The sequence below is a fragment of the Glycine soja genome, chromosome 18 (assembly GCF_004193775.1).
Source record: "Glycine soja cultivar W05 chromosome 18, ASM419377v2, whole genome shotgun sequence".
NCBI classification, from domain to species: domain Eukaryota; kingdom Viridiplantae; phylum Streptophyta; class Magnoliopsida; order Fabales; family Fabaceae; genus Glycine; species Glycine soja.
In genome coordinates, this window is record NC_041019.1 from 918487 (window position 1) to 940301 (window position 21815).

General features: G+C 35.0%; 1 protein-coding gene and 1 pseudogene across 1 annotated transcript; one reads left to right on the plus strand and one right to left on the minus strand.

The window, feature by feature from the left end:
• Window positions 1–3945: 3945 nt before the first annotated feature.
• Window positions 3946–9341, plus strand: LOC114395921 (putative multidrug resistance protein). Its single transcript, XM_028357790.1, has 7 exons — window positions 3946–4143; window positions 4371–4425; window positions 5003–5187; window positions 5283–5740; window positions 5980–6520; window positions 6649–8585; window positions 8860–9341. The coding sequence occupies exons 1-7, from the start codon at window positions 3958–3960 to the stop codon at window positions 9227–9229; spliced, it is 3732 nt and encodes a 1243-aa protein (XP_028213591.1). The 5' UTR covers window positions 3946–3957; the 3' UTR covers window positions 9230–9341.
• Window positions 9342–9938: 597 nt separating this feature from the next.
• On the minus strand, window positions 9939–21310 carry LOC114396164 (annotated as a pseudogene).
• Window positions 21311–21815: the final 505 nt, after the last annotated feature.

Sequence of the window (21815 nt, forward strand, 5' to 3'; positions counted from 1 at the left end):
TACTGTAGATAATAAACATCTATTTGAATAGGGTCGATGTAGGAGATTTAGGTAATAAACATGAAATTATAAGTTTTAACTTCAATGTGAAAACTGTAAAAAAGAAATTGTTCGTCTCTTAAGAACTGAACTTATCAATAAACTATTCAGATTAGAACTGGAAAAGCAACCAATTTTTCTTTTCATAATATATTTAATTAAACTTGAACTTTCTTAACAAGATTAGTTGGATTACAAAATAATTTCTCCACTGCAAAGGGAGTTTTCTTTGATTGGTATTTTTATATTTTCCGTTTAGTTACATCATAAAGGGCATGTGAGACCTGAAAATAGCTTTAGTTGAATAGTATAGGTGTCTAAATTATTTGAATTTTTTTAAATAAGTCTGTTTATTTTCAAAGTTTGTAATTGGGTCTTTGAACTTTTAATCATTGATTGGGTTCCTCCTAGATATATTTTTGTATGAAGTTACATTAAGGTAATTGAAAATTTTCAAATAGTCAAGCGATCAAATTGTCAGTTTAATTATTTACTAGGTTCCTAAACTATTTAATTTTTTTAATCAGGTACTAATAATGGTTTATTTGGAATAGATGAAATAAAGTATAAGGGGAAAGAAAATTTTGAAAATTAAATTGGAGAGAAAGTGAAAGAGAATAGTTTTTTTTAAAAAAAATCGTTTTTTCCTATTTTTCAACCAAATAAAAGGAAATACATTAGTTATTTGTGTTTTCCTTAATTACATCCAAAAATAGCTTTTCTTTTAAAAAAATAATCAGAGACTTACATGTGTTTTTTTTTACAGGCAGAGACCTACATGTTAATGTAAGCTAAATAGAAAAATCAAATAAAATAGTTTAATTGTGTGATCAAATAGATAATATGTTTCTATCAAAAAGCAAGGAATGAAGTCGCAGAAGTGTTGGGCGAATGCATGTACTATTAACAATATCTGAATTTTCAAAGATGCATCTGAGATGAGAGGACAGTCAACTCCCAAGTGACAACCTCTTAAAACAGCGATGAGTGATATAACAAGTGTACACTTCACTTTTTAGTGACTATTTTTTTTTCTTTTTCTTATATTCTATCTTTTATCTTTATACATTTTTTCATTTTATTTTGAAGATCGATGTAAATTTCATTTTTTTTCCTGGTTATAGAAAACTACATCCGATAAAAGAGAAAAGAGTTTTAGAAATCTATATACAAGTCATCCACACCCCTTTTTTTAATTTATTAATGGAATTTCGTTTGTTGATTCGAGCTAAGTTCCATAAAAACATCAGTCCTTTTTGAAATATCTTGAACAATCTATAGGTTGAGCGCCTCGTTCAATGAAATATAGAATAACAGAAATATTTAAATAGGTTTAATTCTTTATTAGATCATAAAAACCCACTTTCTAAAGATCAAGAAAGAGAAAGATATTTCTTTTATATATATATCAATATTTTTTATATGTACATAAAAAAATTGGTTGATAATTTTTAACAATACCTTCTTTCTTAATTATGTTTTTTTTATCATTCCTTTTGTCACTAATTGCCAGATATTCAAGGAAAATATTTTTCAAATTTAAAATATTTATAAAAAGTACTAGTACTACAAGTAAAGGAGTATGGTATTTTAACAGACAAGGTCTAACACGGGAGTTTGTATTTTTAGCAATAATTATAAAAAAAATTATCAAAAAAAGACAAAATTTATTTCGATGATGCTTATTTATTTTTTTGGATAGATAGTCTTCTGACTTGTTAAGAGAATAGTCAAGTTTAAATAACACTGTTTTTGTTTAGGAGAGGGAAGAAACATAGGAAAAAATAATTTTAATTATATATATATATATATATATATATATATATATATATATATATATCATTTAAACCAAACATAGCATTGGAGAGTTGTCCTTGTGTTGGAATTGGAACAAGCTGCTGGAGCCTCTACTCTAGTAGCCTTGGGTAGTGTTGTGTTGTGTGGTAAATGAAATTGGAGCTACTGTTGTCTTTATTTATAGAGGTTGTACGTAAGATTAGGATGGGTTAGGTTTTGGTTTGGTTTGTTGTGGACCATGATATTCTCCACACCTGTCCTGCATTGGTCACCCATTTAATGCTCTGTCAGTTTTTCACCTGTTATTTCTTTGATGCTCTGGGGTTTTGACACGTGGACCACTTGATTCCACCCACGTCATCACCGGTCCCTCCCCTCTTCCCAACTCAAACCTTGTATGCTTAATATCATAACTCAGTTTTATTAATAAATGTTAATATGTTAGAATGTTTATTTAGTTTTTTTTTTTAAGACAACTTTGATTGTGTGGAAGAGTTTAGAATGAAAGAAAATTAACAAAAAAAAAATATTTGGATTAAAATAAAAAAGAAAAAAATGTGAGATTCTCCATAATTTTGAAAATTTCTCTTCATTTTTCTTTTATTTCTTCACAGCCAAATACACATTTAAAGATGGCACCTGTGGCTTCCACCACCGGGAAGGAGATGGAGACGGTGGAGGGGAATTGGTATATGGAGTCTGAAGAGAGCTAGGATGGATGGAGAGAGAAATAGGATTTGCGATTTGGGCTTTTTGGTTCTTTATCTAAAAAGTTAAAGAAGAACTATACCATGATGGAGGAGAGATAGAGCTAAGTATGTTTTCATATTTTCATATTCTGACAATTTTTAGCTTCTAGAAACAGTATTTAAAGATTAAGCTATAAAATATTACAGACTCCTTTAACAACAGTGTTTGATGAAAGGGCTAAAATAATATATTGATCAATTTTAGAAATTAAAAAAATAACTTTTAATTTAAGAGATTAAAAAACCATATTTCTGAACTAAAAATATATTTAAATGTTTAATTAATTTTGTATGATAATACTAGTTCTAATGGCGAGAAGGAACTATGGAACAAGGTCCGTGGAAACTGTGGCTGAGGCATGCGCGGATGTACTTTTGATGCAATCAAGGTCACACGGTTGGCCACTTGGACCAATTCCATAAATAAATACCTTACTTTTTAGAAATCGATAAAAATGGTAAGTTTAATTTAACTTAAAGCTTTACATACTTGGACACCGAACTACTTTGGAAACATCATTTGTACGGATACCCCGTCTTTTATGTGCCTTGCTCATTGCCAAAAGTTATTCCACTAAACTACACTAATTATTTTGAGACTTTGAATAATTATTTAACACTTTCTATTTTTTTATACTAATATCATCAAGCTTTTTTTATGTTTAGTTATTGAATTTGGAAACTTGGTCGCGAGGATACACCTCTTCGTTATTTCGTACTTATTTTGCTTATATAAAAGTACTACTAGTAGAACATAATGGTGGTAATTAAGGACGAAAGAGGGAGAACTTTCATTCTCATTATTCTATAATAATAAAATAATGAAAGAAATGTACTATAACTCAAGACTCAAGAGTCGATTTGTCACCGAGTGAGATTTGATTATATTATTCATCAATATTACATTCAGTCTAGCAGTATCAAAAATTGTGTAGAACACTACAAGACACTATCTTGCCAATGACATAGTAGTCCTAGTTTTCAATTACACTTCGATTGGTTCAATGATCATGATTTGGGGTAGATTCCTTTTCTAACTTATCTTCCTCGTCGTTCATGTCTGGACATTATATGTGTTCGTTGTGATCAAAACCATATAAGTAACGCCAAAATAACATAAGCAAAAAGAGTTTCTTGTTCAAACTATAACGATGTCTCATATAGTGACAGTAATTGATGAATCCATGATTAGCAAACAAGTGCCGGCAAATGTTAAAATCATGCGTATAGCTCTCAATCCATTTGGCAAATGGCAATAAATAAGCTCTAAATAGAAAATTATAATAACTCAAAGAAAAGATACCTATTATAAATTTATAATAAGGTGTTCAAGAGGTCGAGAATTTTGAGGCATAGAAATCCCACCTGGGATATGGGAAGCAAAGATGGATTTTTCCGTTATGCAGATGGCTTTGACAAATTGCTATTACTCTTTGGGACTTTGGGTTGCATTGGAGGTGGCCTACAAACCCCTATGACAATGCTTGTTCTTGGCAGTTTGATAGATGATTATGCTGGTGGATCTGGACATGCTGTGTCCAACCATGTTATTGACAAGGTAATTAAATATTAGTACATGAGGTCATTCACTGAAGCCATTCATTCTAGACACATGATAACAGAAGTAAATGCAAAAATTTCAAAGTCATGGTTTTGTTATTTTTCCTGCTACTAGTAGTTATGATGATATTCAACAATAGTATAAATTATAAAATATAGTTTTTACATTCCAAAATTTCATTTGCTTAAAAACATCTGACAAAAGTTCTGTCATGATTCTTTCAGTACGCTCTAAGGCTGCTGGGTGTTGCTATTGGGGTTGCTCTATCCTCCTTTATAGGTAACTATTGTTGCAAATTTTGGATATTTGGTTTCCAACTTTCCATTGTTAATGATAACGTGGCCCGTTGAACTCTACCCTTTTTTCTGTCTCCTCTAGCAGATTAATCATGGATATGTGTAACATCATTAACGATTTTTTCTTGGTGTAAGTAAATATATGAAAGAGGACGAGCCCTGGTGCAGCGGTAAAGTTGTGCCTTGGTGACTTGTTGGTCATGGGTTCGAATCCGAAAACAGCCTCTTTGCATATGCAAGGGTAAGGTTGCGTACAACATCCCTCCCCCATACCTTCGCATTGCGAAGAGCCTCTGGGCAATGGGGTACGAAGTTTTTTTTAAGTAAATATATGAAAAAAAATCCTTGTCCAGCTAAAGTAATTATTACCTTTTTCATTTTTTCTTTGGTTACATTGACAAGTGGATATCATGACCTGACTCAATGAACTGACAATTGCCTAAATTCATATCCCACCTTAACCAATTGAAATATGCTCAGTCAGCAAAATAATTACTTTTCATGTAGTAAGAGTTCAATATTGATTTCAAGAGAATGCATGCATGATATTTGTCCTGCAGAAGGGGTATGTTGGACAAGAACAGCAGAAAGACAAACTTCCCGCATGAGAACTGAATATCTTAAATCAGTCCTAAGGCAAGAAGTTGGTTTCTTCGACAAGCAAACTGACTCTTCCTCAACTTTTCAAGTTATTGCCACCATAACTTCTGATGCTCAAACAATACAAGATACCATGGCTGATAAGGTATACTTATTACTTAATTATTTATAGAATAGAACTTTCCTCCTTATTCTTTTGAATCCTTTGTGGTAAAAATAATTTGTATGGGTTTGTTGCAGGTGCCCAATTGTCTTGGTCACCTCTCAGCATTTTTCTCTAGCTTTGTAGTGGCACTCTTCCTTTCATGGAGACTTGCACTAGCTGCTTTTCCATTTTCAATCATAATGATCATGCCAGCTATCATATTTGGGAAGACCATGAAAGAGCTGGGAAATAAAATGAAGGATGCATATGGAGTTGCTGGTAGCATAGCTGAACAAACAATCTCATCAATTCGAACTGTTTATTCATATGTAGGTGAGAAGCAGACACTAGAAGCGTTCAACTCAGGTCTTCAGAAAAGTATGGAGATTGGCATAAAACTAGGTCAAACCAAGGGAGTGATTATTGGTAGCTTTGGGTTGCTATATGCTACTTGGGCATTCCAATCTTGGGTTGGTAGTGTTCTGGTCAGGACAAAAGGAGAAAGTGGTGGCCCTGTGTTTTGTGCTGAAATATGCATCATTTGGGGAGGACTGTAAGTATCATCAGAATTTACCCCCTTTTCTTTTTCTTTTTTTGCTAAGTAATATATCTAATAACTTTGTAGGAGATATTCTGCTAAGATAAAGACTCTTGGGGAGAACATGTTGATATTACTACATAAACTGAAATATATATGAAATGAACTAATATTGAATTGGAAAAAAATGTGCTTCTCTTGTCCATGGGACTTCACACTTGCTATGACTGTTAACTTCAATTTAAAATGCACAGGTCTCTGATGAGTGCACTCCCAAATCTTGGTTTCATATTAGAGGCAACAACAGCTACTACCCGAATTTTTGAGATGATTGACCGAGTGCCAACCATAAATTCTTATAAAGAAAAAGGAAAGCTCTTAACACATACAAGAGGAGAGATCACATTTAACGAGGTTGAGTTTAGTTACCCATCAAGGCCAGATGCACCGGTTCTCCAAGGACTCAATCTGAAAGTACAGGCAGGTAAAACAGTAGGCCTAGTTGGAGGGAGTGGTTCTGGCAAATCTACTATCATCTCTTTGCTTGAAAGATTTTATGATCCTGTATATGGTGAGATATTGCTTGATGGATATGATATACAGACACTCCACATTAAGTGGTTAAGGTCCCAGATGGGACTGGTAAATCAGGAACCAATTCTCTTTGCAACATCCATAAGGGAGAACATTCTATTTGGCAAGGAAGGAGCTTCAATGGAAGCTGTTATAAGCGCAGCAAAGGCAGCAAATGCACATGATTTCATTGTTAAACTTCCTAATGGATATGAAACTCAAGTAAGATATGAATTCTGTCCCATTCCATACTTCTTATCCCACCTAATTTTGATTAGCAAGATCCTAAACACACAGTTATTTGATATTGTTCAATTTGATTACTCAGAAAATTGCAATTTGTTGTTCAGGTAGGACAATTCGGAGCTCAATTGTCTGGAGGGCAAAAACAAAGGATTGCCATTGCAAGGGCTTTAATAAGAGAGCCAAAAATTCTCCTACTAGATGAAGCCACAAGTGCATTGGATTCACAATCCGAAAGACTAGTGCAAGATGCCCTTGATAAGGCTTCCAGAGGCAGAACAACAATCATCATAGCGCATCGGCTATCCACAATTCGTAAAGCTGATTCAATAGTAGTTATTCAATCTGGAAGAGTGGTTGAATCTGGTTCCCATGATGAACTACTCCAACTGAACAATGGGCAAGGAGGGACTTACAGCAAAATGCTACAACTGCAACAGGCAATAAGTCAAGACGAAAATGCATTGCATCAAATAAACAAGAGCCCTTTAGCTATGGTAAATCAAACAAGTCCAATTTTTAGCAGGCAAAGTAGCCCAATTCATCATGCATTTAGCTCAACGCAACCGTTTAGTCCCATATATTCAATCAGTATTCCAGGGTCCAGCTTTGATGACTACAGCAGCGAAAACTGGGAGAAATCTTCAAATGCAAGCTTCTCTCAATGGCGTTTACTTAAAATGAATGCCCCAGAGTGGAAACATGCATTGCTTGGGTGTTTAGGGGCCATTGGCTCTGGAATATGTCAGCCAATTTACTCCTATTGCTTGGGAATTGTTGCATCTGTCTACTTTATAAAGGACAACTCTCTCATCAAATCAGAAATCAGGTTGTACTCGTCCATCTTCTGCTGCATAGCTGTTGTCAACTTCCTTTCAGGCCTCATTCAACATTACAATTTCACCATTATGGCAGAACGCTTGCTAAAAAGGGTGCGAGAAAACTTGCTAGAGAAGGTGCTGACTTTTGAGATGGGATGGTTTGACCAAGAGGATAACAGCAGTGCGGCAATTTGTGCTCGTTTGGCAACTGAAGCCAACTTGGTTAGATCCCTTGTTGCAGAACGAATGTCATTGTTAGTTAACGTTTCTGTTATGGCTTTCTTGGCTTTTGTACTAAGTTTAATTGTCACATGGAGGGTGGCTCTTGTTATGACCGCAATGCAGCCGTTGATCATTGTATGCTTCTACTCAAAAAACATTCTCATGAAAAGTATGGCAGGCAAAGCAAGAAAGGCTCAAAGAGAGGGTAGTCAATTAGCAATGGAAGCTACTACCAATCATAGGACTATTGCTGCATTCTCATCTGAGAAAAGGATTTTAAATTTGTTCAGAATGGCGATGGAAGGCCCCAAGAAAGAAAGCATCAAGCAATCATGGATTTCAGGTTCCATATTGTCAGCCTCATATTTTGTAACAACAGCATCTATAACTTTGACTTTTTGGTATGGAGGCCGGTTATTGAATCAAGGGCTGGTGGAATCAAAACCTCTTTTGCAAGCTTTCCTCATTTTGATGGGCACTGGTAGACAAATTGCAGAGACAGCAAGCACAACTTCTGACATAGCTAAAAGTGGAAGAGCCATTAGTTCAGTATTTGCGATACTGGATAGGAAAAGTGAGATTGAACCAGAAGATCCTAGACATAGAAAGTTCAAAAATACTATGAAGGGCCATATAAAACTGAGAGATGTCTTTTTCTCATACCCCGCAAGGCCAGATCAAATGATTCTCAAGGGCCTCAGTCTTGATATTGAAGCTGGCAAAACAGTTGCATTAGTGGGACAAAGTGGCTCGGGAAAATCCACCATCATTGGCTTAATTGAAAGATTTTATGACCCCATGAAGGGATCTATATCCATAGACAATTGTGACATCAGGGAATTTAACTTGAGAAGTTTGAGATCACATATTGCCTTGGTGAGTCAGGAGCCAACCCTTTTTGCAGGAACTATACGTGACAATATTGTGTATGGGAAAAAGGATGCATCAGAAGATGAAATAAGAAAGGCAGCACGTCTTTCAAATGCTCATGAGTTTATAAGGTACAGTTTCTAGTATCAAGATTCGGTTAAAATTGGTTTTAGTCCATGCATTTTAAAAATGGTGAATTTCGTCCCTGGCTAAGTCAAAATAAAGTATAGAGTCGAAAACCAAATCCACCACATGCACCATTTTCAAAAAGTAGGACTAAAACCAATTTTAACCAAATCTTGAAGGACTTAAAACGCGTTTTACTTTTTTGTATTTTCCTCTCACTCTTGCAATAGGAAAATAGAAGAGTAAGTTGCATTCAGTGACACAACTTGTCTGATGTAGTTCAATGAAAGATGGTTATGACACTTACTGTGGAGAAAGAGGAGTGCAGCTCTCAGGAGGACAGAAGCAGAGGATAGCAATTGCTCGAGCAGTGCTTAAGGACCCTTCAGTCCTTCTGTTAGATGAAGCAACAAGTGCTCTAGACAGTGTATCAGAGAATCGGGTTCAGGAGGCACTTGAGAAAATGATGGTTGGAAGAACGTGTATAGTTATAGCTCACCGTTTGTCAACAATACAAAGTGTAGATTCCATAGCTGTGATAAAAAATGGGAAGGTGGTGGAACAAGGGTCACACTCAGAGTTATTGAGCATGGGATCAAATGAAGCTTATTACTCCTTGATTAGGCTACAACATGGCCACTCAACTTGAGGTGATATGTACAAATATGCATATGAATCAATGTACCAAGCATTATGCAATTTAAAATAAGATAAACAGTTTTGTACCCAAAATATATATTAAAAACATTAGCTTAAAGTAATGAATACTTCTTGGGTTGTGCATTTAGAACAAAGGAGGACAATGTTTCTTAATAAGCGAATACTTCTAACAACTCCAAAATTATCATATACTTCTTGGGTCGTGCATTTGGAAGAAATGAGCAATGCTTCTTAATAATAGTTAGATCTAGCATAAAAAACCAACTAACAAATAGTTAGATCCTATTCCTCTATCTCGTACTTTTGAGATATCACTTTTTCTTCTTAATTGAGTCACATTTGGATTGGTATCACTTTTTATTACACACTTCAGAGATTTTTAATTGTGAAATTCGCCTTCTCTCTCAAGTCTTGCCTAAAAAAAGAATAAAAAGAGATCAAGACTCACTTTTTTAACTTCAAGTTTCATTGCTTATCGAAGTAACGCGTAGTTATATATACCTGGATATGATATTGTTTTTTTTTTATACGTAGCAAACACAATAGTAACATTAACAGGAAAAATGTGAAATTACTATTTTGTCTCAGTCATTAGTATATAGCATTGATACAACTCCAAAAATTGAAGTACTCAGCTAATACCATAAAAAAGAAATAGAGACAAAATCGATTCAAATAAAAATCAAATTGACACTCAATTGGTTTTTAGAATTTTCAAAACGAGTATTGGCCGATTTAAATGACTGCACTCAAACTAAGAGACAAACTTGGTGGTAACACACACTGCTCAATTCACCTATTTTATGTGTCCCATTCATGGCTGGTACACCACTAACTTCTTCATGGGACGCTTGCACACTAGACAAATTATAGTTCCTTGACTTAACCTTTCATTTTCTCTAGAGGAAACAAAGCATGAGTGATTGCAACTCCCTTCAACAAATGTAGGTCTAGGAAGTTTCTTAGAGCACCAAAGAATCCCAAATTGGTTATATTTTCTCTCCACTCAGAACATTTCCTTACGAACTCCATCACCTGCATCCCTTGAAGCCTAAAAATATCAGTTGAACTTGAACCCCCACATCCAATCACAGTCCATTCTTCTTCTCTAGCATCCATGTCCAGCAAAGCTGACAACTCAGCTAGTACATGATCAGAACTTGGTGTCTTCCCTAGTCTGAGTTTAGACCTTCTCATACTCTCCAATCGAAGCCAAAAGTATTGCACATTTGTGAAGGAAAGTGGATCACTGAAACTTTTTTCACCACTTCGTGCCATTATTTGCTTAACATTTTCACCTGATTGACTATTACCAACATATATTGTTTCCAGCTGCATACCTGCTCGTTTGACCTCAGTAATCTTATCATTGAATTGTTGGATCCAAACCAAGTTTTCACTCCCATAAAGGCATATATTTTTTCCTTGTTCGACCTGGCACATAGTACAATGTAAAATCCAGCAATGTTACGTGAAATTAAACTGCTAAAATCTGCATGAAAATATGATATGAATCAGACTCCAACCCAGTAAGCAAGGAAAGGATTGATGCCATCCAGCAAAAGTTGCATTGTCAAATTCTGGTCTTGCCATAGCTCTTCCACTTTTGAAGCCGAGAAGGGGTATGCTTGGGGACCCCAAATCTTGATCATATCAAGAGCATTGTAATTTGTAACCTTCCCTTTTGAATCTAGAGCTACCATGATGGGCTCATCCTTGTAGTTCCATTGTTCCCTTGTGTACTTCACCACTGCTGAGCTAAGTAACCTTGGTTTCTGAACAGCATTCCAAGCCAAAGAATCTGACAAAAAATTAAAACTACTTTCTTCAGCTTCAGTCCATGTATCAGAAAATGGAAGGGGGATCCACACAATCTTATAACTCTCCCTCAACCTCTCATTCAGAGGATGATCACATGTTTGCTGGACCAGCAAGAATATATCTATCGGGTTGAGTAGCTGCGGTTTTGAGATCAACAACAGAACTGTCTTATTTTTCAGTTCAGAAACACCAAGCTGTAGACGACAGAGGATTAAGATTAGAAGATTGCTTATGTAACATCCCAATTTTTCGTAAATAAATTTAAAAAGCTTTTTAGTAATAAATAAATAAATAAATAAATATAGAGCAAATAATTGGCTGAGTACCCTAGGTATAAATAGTTATGTTAAGTCAGCTGCTTCCTTTTGGCCTCATTTTCGTTTTTTCCCTTCTCCTCTCAAAACCCTTTCTTTTTCCCGCAGTCCACCAAACCAGTCTCAGAAAAATGACGATCTCGAACCCGTTCACCATTGGATCGTCGTGAAATTTTAGTATCATGTTCGCAACACAATTCCGAGCATTCTCACCGTTGGGAATTTCGATATCATGTCTGAACTGAGAGAAAAACCCTTCGCATTGTAGCCTTTTTCTTTCCCGCAGAAACCCAGAGCTGTCTTGGTAAAACTACGATCCCGGTTTCGTTAACCGTTGGATTATTGTGAAATTTGGATATGTTGTTCGAAATTCAATTCCGCACGCTTCCACCGTTGGGATTTGCGAGATAATATTCGTGGAGGGAGAAAAAGGAATCGTATGAAGACAGTACAAGTGGAGGTTTCAATCTCTTCTCCATCTCTCTGACGTTTGGGAATTCTATCGGAGCAGTTGGATGAATAATTGAAAGAATTTTCGGGAACCACTAGAGATGCTGCTATCGCTGGCTGAAGACACGTGAGCCCGCTTAGAGGTAAGGGATGAGTTATTCACAGTTGGGGATTAGTGAGAACATGTGTAGGGATCCTTAGAGGATTAAATTGAGGTTTTATTTTGAGATGTTTATTAAATTGCAATTTTTCCTTTATGATTATAAATAAAATATTGATGTTCTAATGAAAATTGCTTGATAAATTGTGCTCTTGATATTTGTATATTTCGACCTATGATTTTGATATAATTGTGTAATATTAGTTAATGGGTTTTAGTCCTAATGTTGTGATAGTGTTTTATATAAATTGTTATATTGAGGATATGAAATGATGATTCAAATTGTGAGTATGTGATGAATTGTAGAAGAATATGTTGCTTTGAGATTATAATATTGTTATTGAAATTGAGTATAAGTGTAAAGTTGAACATGTGTTAATTTGTGAGATACGTGTAAACATGTGATGGTGGATTGTCACACTATGAGAAGCGAAATTGTGAATGAGTTCTAGTTGTGGATAAGTGTGTAGTTAACACTTGATGTGAAATTAATTGTGTTGTAAGCTATGAATTGTACAATACCCGACCAGCGTTATCTTGAGAAAAGCGTTGATGCGCAGTGTTAAAGAGAAAATGTAGGTTTCCTATTTAGGAACCAGTGTTAAATCGTAGCGCAATTGTGTTGAACGTGTTTAAAACACGAGTGTAAGGTCGTGGGTATTGTATAATTCATGAGCAATGTCTGCATGTAAAAAAATTATTATTTTAGGGGTTGGACCTGAATCAGGAGGGAGAGGCCCTGACGGACTCTTCGGAGTGTAGGCCTTGGGGGTCACCGGGTTTGAGTGCTCCTTTAAGCCTATGCTGATCTCATATGGTTGGAGCATTCTCGCAAAACATCGTGACCCTGACTGGTCTCCCTATGATCTTACTTAGTGAGAGTGACCTGACAAACCCATTGTGTGGTGTGTCTTGTTATGTACTCCTAAGCGCCTCAGGGTGGTTTTTCACTGACATGGTACCACATTGCATATAGAATTGAGTCTTAGCATAACTATTGCATATGCTTGCTAATTGATGTGTTATTATATCTTGATCGAAGTGTGGGATTTTTGTGTAATGTGATTGATAATTGAAAAGTGAATTTTGAATGACGAAGTGGTGAAGTTACGTGAACTATGTTTAAGCAAGTGGTATCTCATTTATATAATATGTATATTTAATTGTCTTGTTTCTCTATTAGCTAGGAATGTGATAACTCACTCCCTGTGTGTTGTTGTGTTTGGATCTTGTGATGATCTTGAACTTGTGTTCGGGGGAGCAGATGAATAGGTGGATGACTATGAAGAACCTCATGCTAGAGGACACGGGAACACCACGCTCTGATAGGATGTGACATTAGGATATAGGTTCTATATTAATTGTATGAGACTTATATGACTTTCTTTGAGTCAAGATGACTTTATTATTTATTTGGACAAGTTTGAATATGATGTAGAAGAAAGTGAATGTGAGCCTTTTACCCATTTGAAAAGCTTGTATTTAAAAATGTTTTAAAAATACTTTTAATTAATATTTGAATTTTTATTCCTTTATTAATATATATGTGAGGGGTAGAGGGTGTCACATTTAGTGGTATCAGAGCAGGTCGAACCTTTCGGCCAGTGTGTTATGTGCTTACCATATTCTGGTGTGCACTCTGTGTGGTTACATATGAGTACTTTTGTTGAGCATGCTTGAATTTTTATTTGTATTTTCTCCTACATGATTAAATAAGACTTAATAATAATGCTTGTATGTGCCTTGCATCCTTAATGTCTGTTATACCATAAATCCACTGTTGAGTCATGAGTTATGAGACTGGCCATCTCTATAATTTGTGAAATGTGATTCGACATTATGGTAAGCCGTTAGGTGATGCAAGAAGCCTTGATACTGATGGATAATGCTTTAATGAGCCCTTATCTTCTTGCTTGTATGTTGTTAATAAACTTATTTCTATCTTGATGTGTGGATTAGTGTTGTGAAAACCTTTTGAACCATATATATGTCTTGGATGAGTATGTCTTTCTTGATGTGTAAACGCATGACTACTTAACTCACTTTATTTTGTGTGTAGTCGTGAATGTAGTAGTTGAAGTTTGTGATTCTTTAATACATCCTTATTAACTATTAAATTCTTACTTCTTATATGTACGTTGTATACTTATTATAAGAACCTTATAATTCTGGGTATGTTAGTAGTATGGTGTTTTGCCTTAATTGCATAGATAGTATGGTTGTTCGTGATTTCTTGTTCTTAGCAATGTTGATACTCTATAGTTCGAGGACTCGTATCGAGATATATTTTACATAGAATACTCTTTTGACCATACCTTTTTATTCTAGTGTAAACTATTCTTTGTGTTGCGTACTTAAGTCGAGTAATTCGATTTCACTTGCAAGCTTGAGTATAATTCATTGTTTGTGTTATGAGCCTACATCAAATAATTGGATTATTGATGTTTCTGTCACGATCAAGTGATAGTTGATATCTCCATATGTGCGTACACTGTGATTATGTTTTCGTTTCTAGAATTCATTTGGAGTATCTACTGTTGATTCTAGATGAGTGATCCTTCTTGATTTAAAATTATTGTCTCCTAATCAATCGAGTGTTCATCTTATTATTGGCTGCTCATCTTCCAATCATGTCTAGTTAAACTGCTTGATAATCTTTCTTGTTGTTACTTCTAATACGAATAAAGAGAGACTTCGCCTTTGACAATCATGTTAAGATGTTTTGAGAGGAAATACTTGAGTAGACATGATCATTGTTACCTATAGACGAAAGTCAAACTTAGTAAGACGTGTACCTGTGTTCCTTGAGGATATGCTTAGTTACCACCTAAGTGCAAGATTGAGAATCTTATAAGTGTAGTACCCATAGAAACTTGTAACCGTAGTTCGTGGGAAATATCTAGTGTAGAGTTGTTGGAGAACATAGTCTAGTTGGAAAAGTTATGAAGTATAGTTAAGAGGTTTAATGTGGAACCTTAAGAAGAGAGTAAGGTAGTTAGTAAGACATTAATTGTTAAGCATAGAAGGATTCAAGAGTGAGTGTTCTTGCGTAAGGTAGGTGACCTAAAAGATTATTGATGATAGTTGTATGATTAGCAAGATAAATATTAGTTCTTTTTACCTTAATATGGAAAAAGTTTGTTGATGCTTTAAGAAATACCTTAGTACCTATTGTGACCTCTATGTGTACCTGGTCATGTCATAATATGATTGATGTCTATGTGTGTTTGTGGAATGCGTGATAGGATCTCTCACCCTGAGTTAGCTCTTGTTGTGGTTTTGATGATTAGTGTTTAGTATGTTTCCAGTTAAGTTGAATTATGATGTGCATTATAAGGTTGTTATAGACCCTTGGACATCATGTTCCGAGCTAAGAGTTTTGTTATGCATTTTAGTTAGATGAAGATGACCCTTAAAGTATGCTACGTCTAGGTGAAAGATAACTACAAATCCTTCTTGGGCAGAAGTTGTTTTGAGATGAGAGGAAACCTAAGATTAAGATGAAATGCTCTTAACTAGTAGTCGAACCAAAAGGTTATTTTAGGACTCATTGGATTAACCTTAATGCTTGCTGGAGATGACCTAAGTAAGTTTAAGTTTTTGAGTGAGATCCTTGTAAGGAGTAAGCCATAAGTTCATAGAGAAGTCAACCATTGTAAATTGTTGAGTGCTATCTTAGTCGCGTAGGTCCTTATTGGAGTAGTAAAATATTTGAAATAATTTTTAAGTTTAGAGGAGTGCTTGTAGGAGGACAAATAGTGATCAATGTTTCTTGATAACTTAAGACTTATGAAAAGATTTATCCTATATGTGAGTTAGAATAGGTAACCATGGGGTTCACCATAATATTTTGGGAGACATTACCGTTAGTTTGATACATTGTGAGGATCTTTGGAGCTGAATCCGAGATAAAAGAGATGTGTAAAATTCTCAAGAATCTTGTTGTGAGTTTAGTTTTAAACGTTAGAACTAGCTTAGTAGTTAGAGTTTGAATAGGAAACCGATGATATGACTAGTGTCCTAGTTATAGAGTTAGATATCGTAAACAACAGTTGAAATCTCAAGTTCAAGTGCAAAGTTATAGGGTGACATAAGTATATATGTGTGAAGATTACCTCAAGGTGAACAAACTTACAGAAGTAGGGAGTAATCTGTATTGCTTATCTAATTAGCACCCAGTTAGTATCAAGTAGGCAACCTTAGAGTTGAATCGTTACCATTCTTGAACCTAAGTGAGAGTTATGAGTCAAGTATACGAAAGTGAGAAAGATCATGTTGAAGGAAGAGGCTTAGACTCAAGGGTAGGCAAATCATGTATTCTCGATAGTCATCGTGAACTAGGATTGGTAGAGTGTGAGAGTCTCGAAACTCATTGTCTTTCTTGAACCGTTCGACGTTCGAAAAAGAGTCGACCATGTGATCAGTCACGTCTCCTTGTGTTTGTTTGTTCTTTTCAATTTGTCATTAGTGTCTCCTATGATATTATTCTACTCCAAATAGTATGTCATTCACATTCTATTATAGTTGAGATGTCACTCTCGTGAGAAGACTTATGTAATACTATCATTGAGTAAACGAGGATCACCGGATTTAATAGTTAAGTGCAGAGGAGTCTTGTGATCAGAGTAACAGAAAAAGAGTTTCAACTAGACACACATCTTGATATTGAGAATCATATGTGTGATATCTTTTTCTCGATCTTTCGGCAAGTTTCGGGGACGAAACTTCTTTTAAGAGAGGTGGAATTGTAACATCCCAATTTTTCGTAAATAAATTTAAAAAGCTTTTTAGTAATAAATAAATAAATAAATAAATATAGAGTAAATAATTGGCTGAGTACCCTAGGTATAAATAGTTATGTTAAGTCAGCTGCTTCCTTTTGGCCTCATTTTCGTTTTTCCCCTTCTCCTCTCAAAACCCTTTCTTTTTCCCGCAGTCCACCAAACCAGTCTCAGAAAAATGACGATCTCGAACCCGTTCACCATTGGATCGTCGTGAAATTTTAGTATCATGTTCGCAACACAATTCCGAGCATTCTCACCGTTGGGAATTTCGATATCATGTCTGAACTGAGAGAAAAACCCTTCGCATTGTAGCCTTTTTCTTTCCCGCAGAAACCCAGAGCTGTCTTGGTAAAACTATGATCCCGGTTTCGTTAACCGTTGGATTATTGTGAAATTTGGATATGTTGTTCGAAATTCAATTCCGCACGCTTCTACCGTTGGGATTTGCGAGATAATATTCGTGGAGGGAGAAAAAGGAATCGTATGAAGACAGTACAAGTGGAGGTTTCAATCTCTTCTCCATCTCTCTGACGTTTGGGAATTCTATCGGAGCAGTTGGATGAATAATTGAAAGAATTTTCGGGAACCACTAGAGATGCTGCTATCGCTGGCTGAAGACACGTGAGCCCGCTTAGAGGTAAGGGATGAGTTATTCACAGTTGGGGATTAGTGAGAACATGTGTAGGGATCCTTAGAGGATTAAATTGAGGTTTTATTTTGAGATGTTTATTAAATTGCAATTTTTCCTTTATGATTATAAATAAAATATTGATGTTCTAATGAAAATTGCTTGATAAATTGTGCTCTTGATATTTGTATATTTCGACCTATGATTTTGATATAATTGTGTAATATTAGTTAATGGGTTTTAGTCCTAATGTTGTGATAGTGTTTTATATAAATTGTTATATTGAGGATATGAAATGATGATTCAAATTGTGAGTATGTGATGAATTGTAGAAGAATATGTTGCTTTGAGATTATAATATTGTTATTGAAATTGAGTATAAGTGTAAAGTTGAACATGTGTTAATTTGTGAGATACGTGTAAACATGTGATGGTGGATTGTCACACTATGAGAAGTGAAATTGTGAATGAGTTCTAGTTGTGGATAAGTGTGTAGTTAACACTTGATGTGAAATTAATTGTGTTGTAAGCTATGAATTGTACAATACCCGACCAGCGTTATCTTGAGAAAAGCGTTGATGCGCAGTGTTAAAGAGAAAATGTAGGTTTCCTATTTAGGAACCAGTGTTAAATCGTAGCGCAATTGTGTTGAACGTGTTTAAAACACGAGTGTAAGGTCGTGGGTATTGTATAATTCATGAGCAATGTCTGCATGTAAAAAAATTATTATTTTAGGGGTTGGACCTGAATCAGGAGGGAGAGGCCCTGACGGACTCTTCGGAGTGTAGGCCTTGGGGGTCACCGGGTTTGAGTGCTCCTTTAAGCCTATGCTGATCTCATATGGTTGGAGCATTCTCGCAAAACATCGTGACCCTGACTGGTCTCCCTATGATCTTACTTAGTGAGAGTGACCTGACAAACCCATTGTGTGGTGTGTCTTGTTATGTACTCCTAAGCGCCTCAGGGTGGTTTTTCACTGACATGGTACCACATTGCATATAGAATTGAGTCTTAGCATAACTATTGCATATGCTTGCTAATTGATGTGTTATTATATCTTGATCGAAGTGTGGGATTTTTGTGTAATGTGATTGATAATTGAAAAGTGAATTTTGAATGACGAAGTGGTGAAGTTACGTGAACTATGTTTAAGCAAGTGGTATCTCATTTATATAATATGTATATTTAATTGTCTTGTTTCTCTATTAGCTAGGAATGTGATAACTCACTCCCTGTGTGTTGTTGTGTTTGGATCTTGTGATGATCTTGAACTTGTGTTCGGGGGAGCAGATGAATAGGTGGATGACTATGAAGAACCTCATGCTAGAGGACACGGGAACACCACGCTCTGATAGGATGTGACATTAGGATATAGGTTCTATATTAATTGTATGAGACTTATATGACTTTCTTTGAGTCAAGATGACTTTATTATTTATTTGGACAAGTTTGAATATGATGTAGAAGAAAGTGAATGTGAGCCTTTTACCCATTTGAAAAGCTTGTATTTAAAAATGTTTTAAAAATACTTTTAATTAATATTTGAATTTTTATTCCTTTATTAATATATATGTGAGGGGTAGAGGGTGTCACAGCTTAGGCTAGAAAGATATATTAGCAAGTCATATCCTTGAAATATTTTAACAAATCTAAAATTATAACAAGCATCATACTTCTGGAAAACAAGAAAAAGTTTATGACTTTTTAAATAATCACATGACCTAACTTTTAATCTGGATCATTTATTTATAGTTGTATGGTCTACATTTACTGTTCTTATATTCTTATTGATATGTGCAAGGCTCTCAACTTGAATAATATGTTTGTCTAAAAGTACCTAAACACTTTTAGATTCATGTTCCTCTTATATTCTTTTATTTGTTTCTAATCTACCAATTTTGTGAGATTTGTTCTTCAAATATATGTGTGTATGAATTTGTTAATATATACCTGCTTTTTTTAGAAATATTATAGCAAATTATAACCTTTATTTTCTCAAAACACACCGAAAGGTATAATTTGCTAAAATAGTCCTTCTAAAAGTAAGCTATTGCAGTTAGGAAATATATATTTGTGTGTATTGCACACACATACCTATTGATCTATCTCTTCCAAAAAAAAAGGCAAAATATTTCTCAGCAGAATCAAAGAGCATAATGCCTTTACTTCTGTTGAGAAATCCTTCAATGGCAAGTAATTCTTGGAATGAAAAAATAAAGTGAGAATCTTTGTGATTATCAATGTGCTCCTCACGAGCAAGATCCAGCAGCCTGTCATACAAGTTTCTCTCTGAAACATTGTTATGCAAGGAACTGATGTTAGTGCACAAATCAGAATTGGTTAATATACCTATCATTATAAGCAATATTAAGAAGGAGAAAAGTAACCTAGTTCTTTGTGACAGATCCGTCTGTCTTCTGGGATTACAGCATATGCCACCTAATCTATAAGCCAAACTTGAAAGCTCCCAAGCAGCAATTATTGTTGAATCTGAATACCTGAAATGTGTGAATACATCGAAAGAGCATCCCTTGTCAATAATTTTGAGCAATAATTTTGAGACTATCAATAATTTTGAGTCACTATGTTAAATAATTTTAAAAGTTTAATTAATATTTTGATCCTAATACCTGCGGCAACTGTTTGTTTTAATCTCTCTGTACCTGAAAGTTCTATGATTTAGTTCTTATACCCGCAATTTTTAAATTTTTTAATGCTTTTGTTCTTATGTCTCTATTTTGTATCGGTTTTACACTGCCAAAAAATTAACAACAAGGACTAAAACAATTACTATTTGTAAAGGGACTAAAATGGACGGTTTTTGGGATAGGGACTAAAACTAAAGTTAGTGCAGGTAAAGGGACCAAAAGATTAATTAAACCTTAGAAGAATTATGCATGCATGTTTGACATTATCTGAGCCTCAAGGGAAGAAACATGCACTTGGTCATGTTTTTTGGCTGTGAAATCCATGACTTGAGAAAAACATGCTAAACAGCTTCTGGTGATCCAGTATGCAGCTTCGTATATTTGGACTTTGTGACACATTTCCCGGCTCTACATGTTGAAGGGGAAGATACTCAAACTTAATGATACACATAGCCAAATCCATCATGGTCTTAACCAACAAGCTCAATGCCTTGATTTGTAGCTTCGGTGGCTTTAAGTTGTAGGGCAGCTGCTTAATACTTGAAATTAAAGCTGCCAAAGTATTACCACGATATAGCTGCTTAAGTTGCCAGAATTCACCTTATCTTACTGCAAAAGCAGCAAGCACTAATACTACTTTTGCATCCCGACTATACTTCCCTATCAAATCAAACACATTTATGATCCTTGAGTTAATATCACCTTCACCAGAGCATTTGCAGAGTAGGTGCCAATAAAATAGATATGTTAATTATACGTATAGGTGCACATGTGCATACACCAACATTTCAAAACAAGGAATATGAAGTACCTTTCATATTTTTGTGAAGATGAATCCTACTGGTTCACTATTACCAATCGTTTCAACTTCACTTATATCATTCTTCTGAAAGGAAGCAGAATATAAATTAAAAGCCCCCTGAAACAAGCCAATAGAAATCATGATCTGAAAACTTCAATGTCAATGCAGGCAATATATTTTCTGTGCTGCAGTCAGTTTAATGAATTCCTAGTTACTATATTTAAAATATAGTATTATGAGACTGCATGAATATATATCATCCTAAACATGGGAAATTCATGGGACTGCATGAGTTTATAGTTACAGCATGCACGGGTTTATCAAGGGAGTAAAAAATTTATTATTGTGGAAGCATGTAACAAAATATGTTGCCAACAGCATGAAGCATTGTCTCAGAATCCAGCCTGCAACCATCTGGATCGTGTGTAAGGAGGAGCTTCTTTATAAGAATATCATGTTGCATGTTTGGAATTGAGAAAGGAAGTGAAATGTTTTCTAAGGGAACTCGAGGCTAAAACTATAGTGAAATGCACCACATTAGCATTCCATGCTATAAAAATTACGAGGGTCTGTTCTATGAGTGGATAATCCTGTTTCTATATATATATATATATATAGAAAGATGAAGCTAGTAGTTTGGTTCATAAATGTGGACCATCAATCTGTCTCTATTCTGCGATTGAAGCATACTTAAGCTAATTTATATAATCTAAAAAAGGAAAATGCCTCGTTACTTTTTCTTTTTTCTCTTTCTCTTTCTCTTTTCTGATTTAATTCCTTGGATTTGTGAAGTAATAAGTGTTACTAATATAAAGTGAAAAAGGACGGAACAAACCAGACATTTGGCATTTCATATGACCGCAGGTCACAGTTAAGAGTTTCTTCAACGTGAATGTTAGATTATAAAATCCGGATTATTATGTCAACAACGAAGCAGCGTTATCAAAAGGCAATATTCTACGTAAACA

Bases quoted from the DNA above. Each gene is read 5' to 3' on its own strand.
- LOC114395921 (XM_028357790.1), top strand. From the start codon at position 3,958: ATGGGAAGCAAAGATGGATTTTTCCGTTATGCAGATGGCTTTGACAAA. The intron at 4,426-5,002 runs GTAACTATTGTT...TTTGTCCTGCAG, and splicing joins TGCTCTATCCTCCTTTATAG to AAGGGGTATGTTGGACAAGA. The intron at 5,741-5,979 runs GTAAGTATCATC...TAAAATGCACAG, and splicing joins TGCATCATTTGGGGAGGACT to GTCTCTGATGAGTGCACTCC.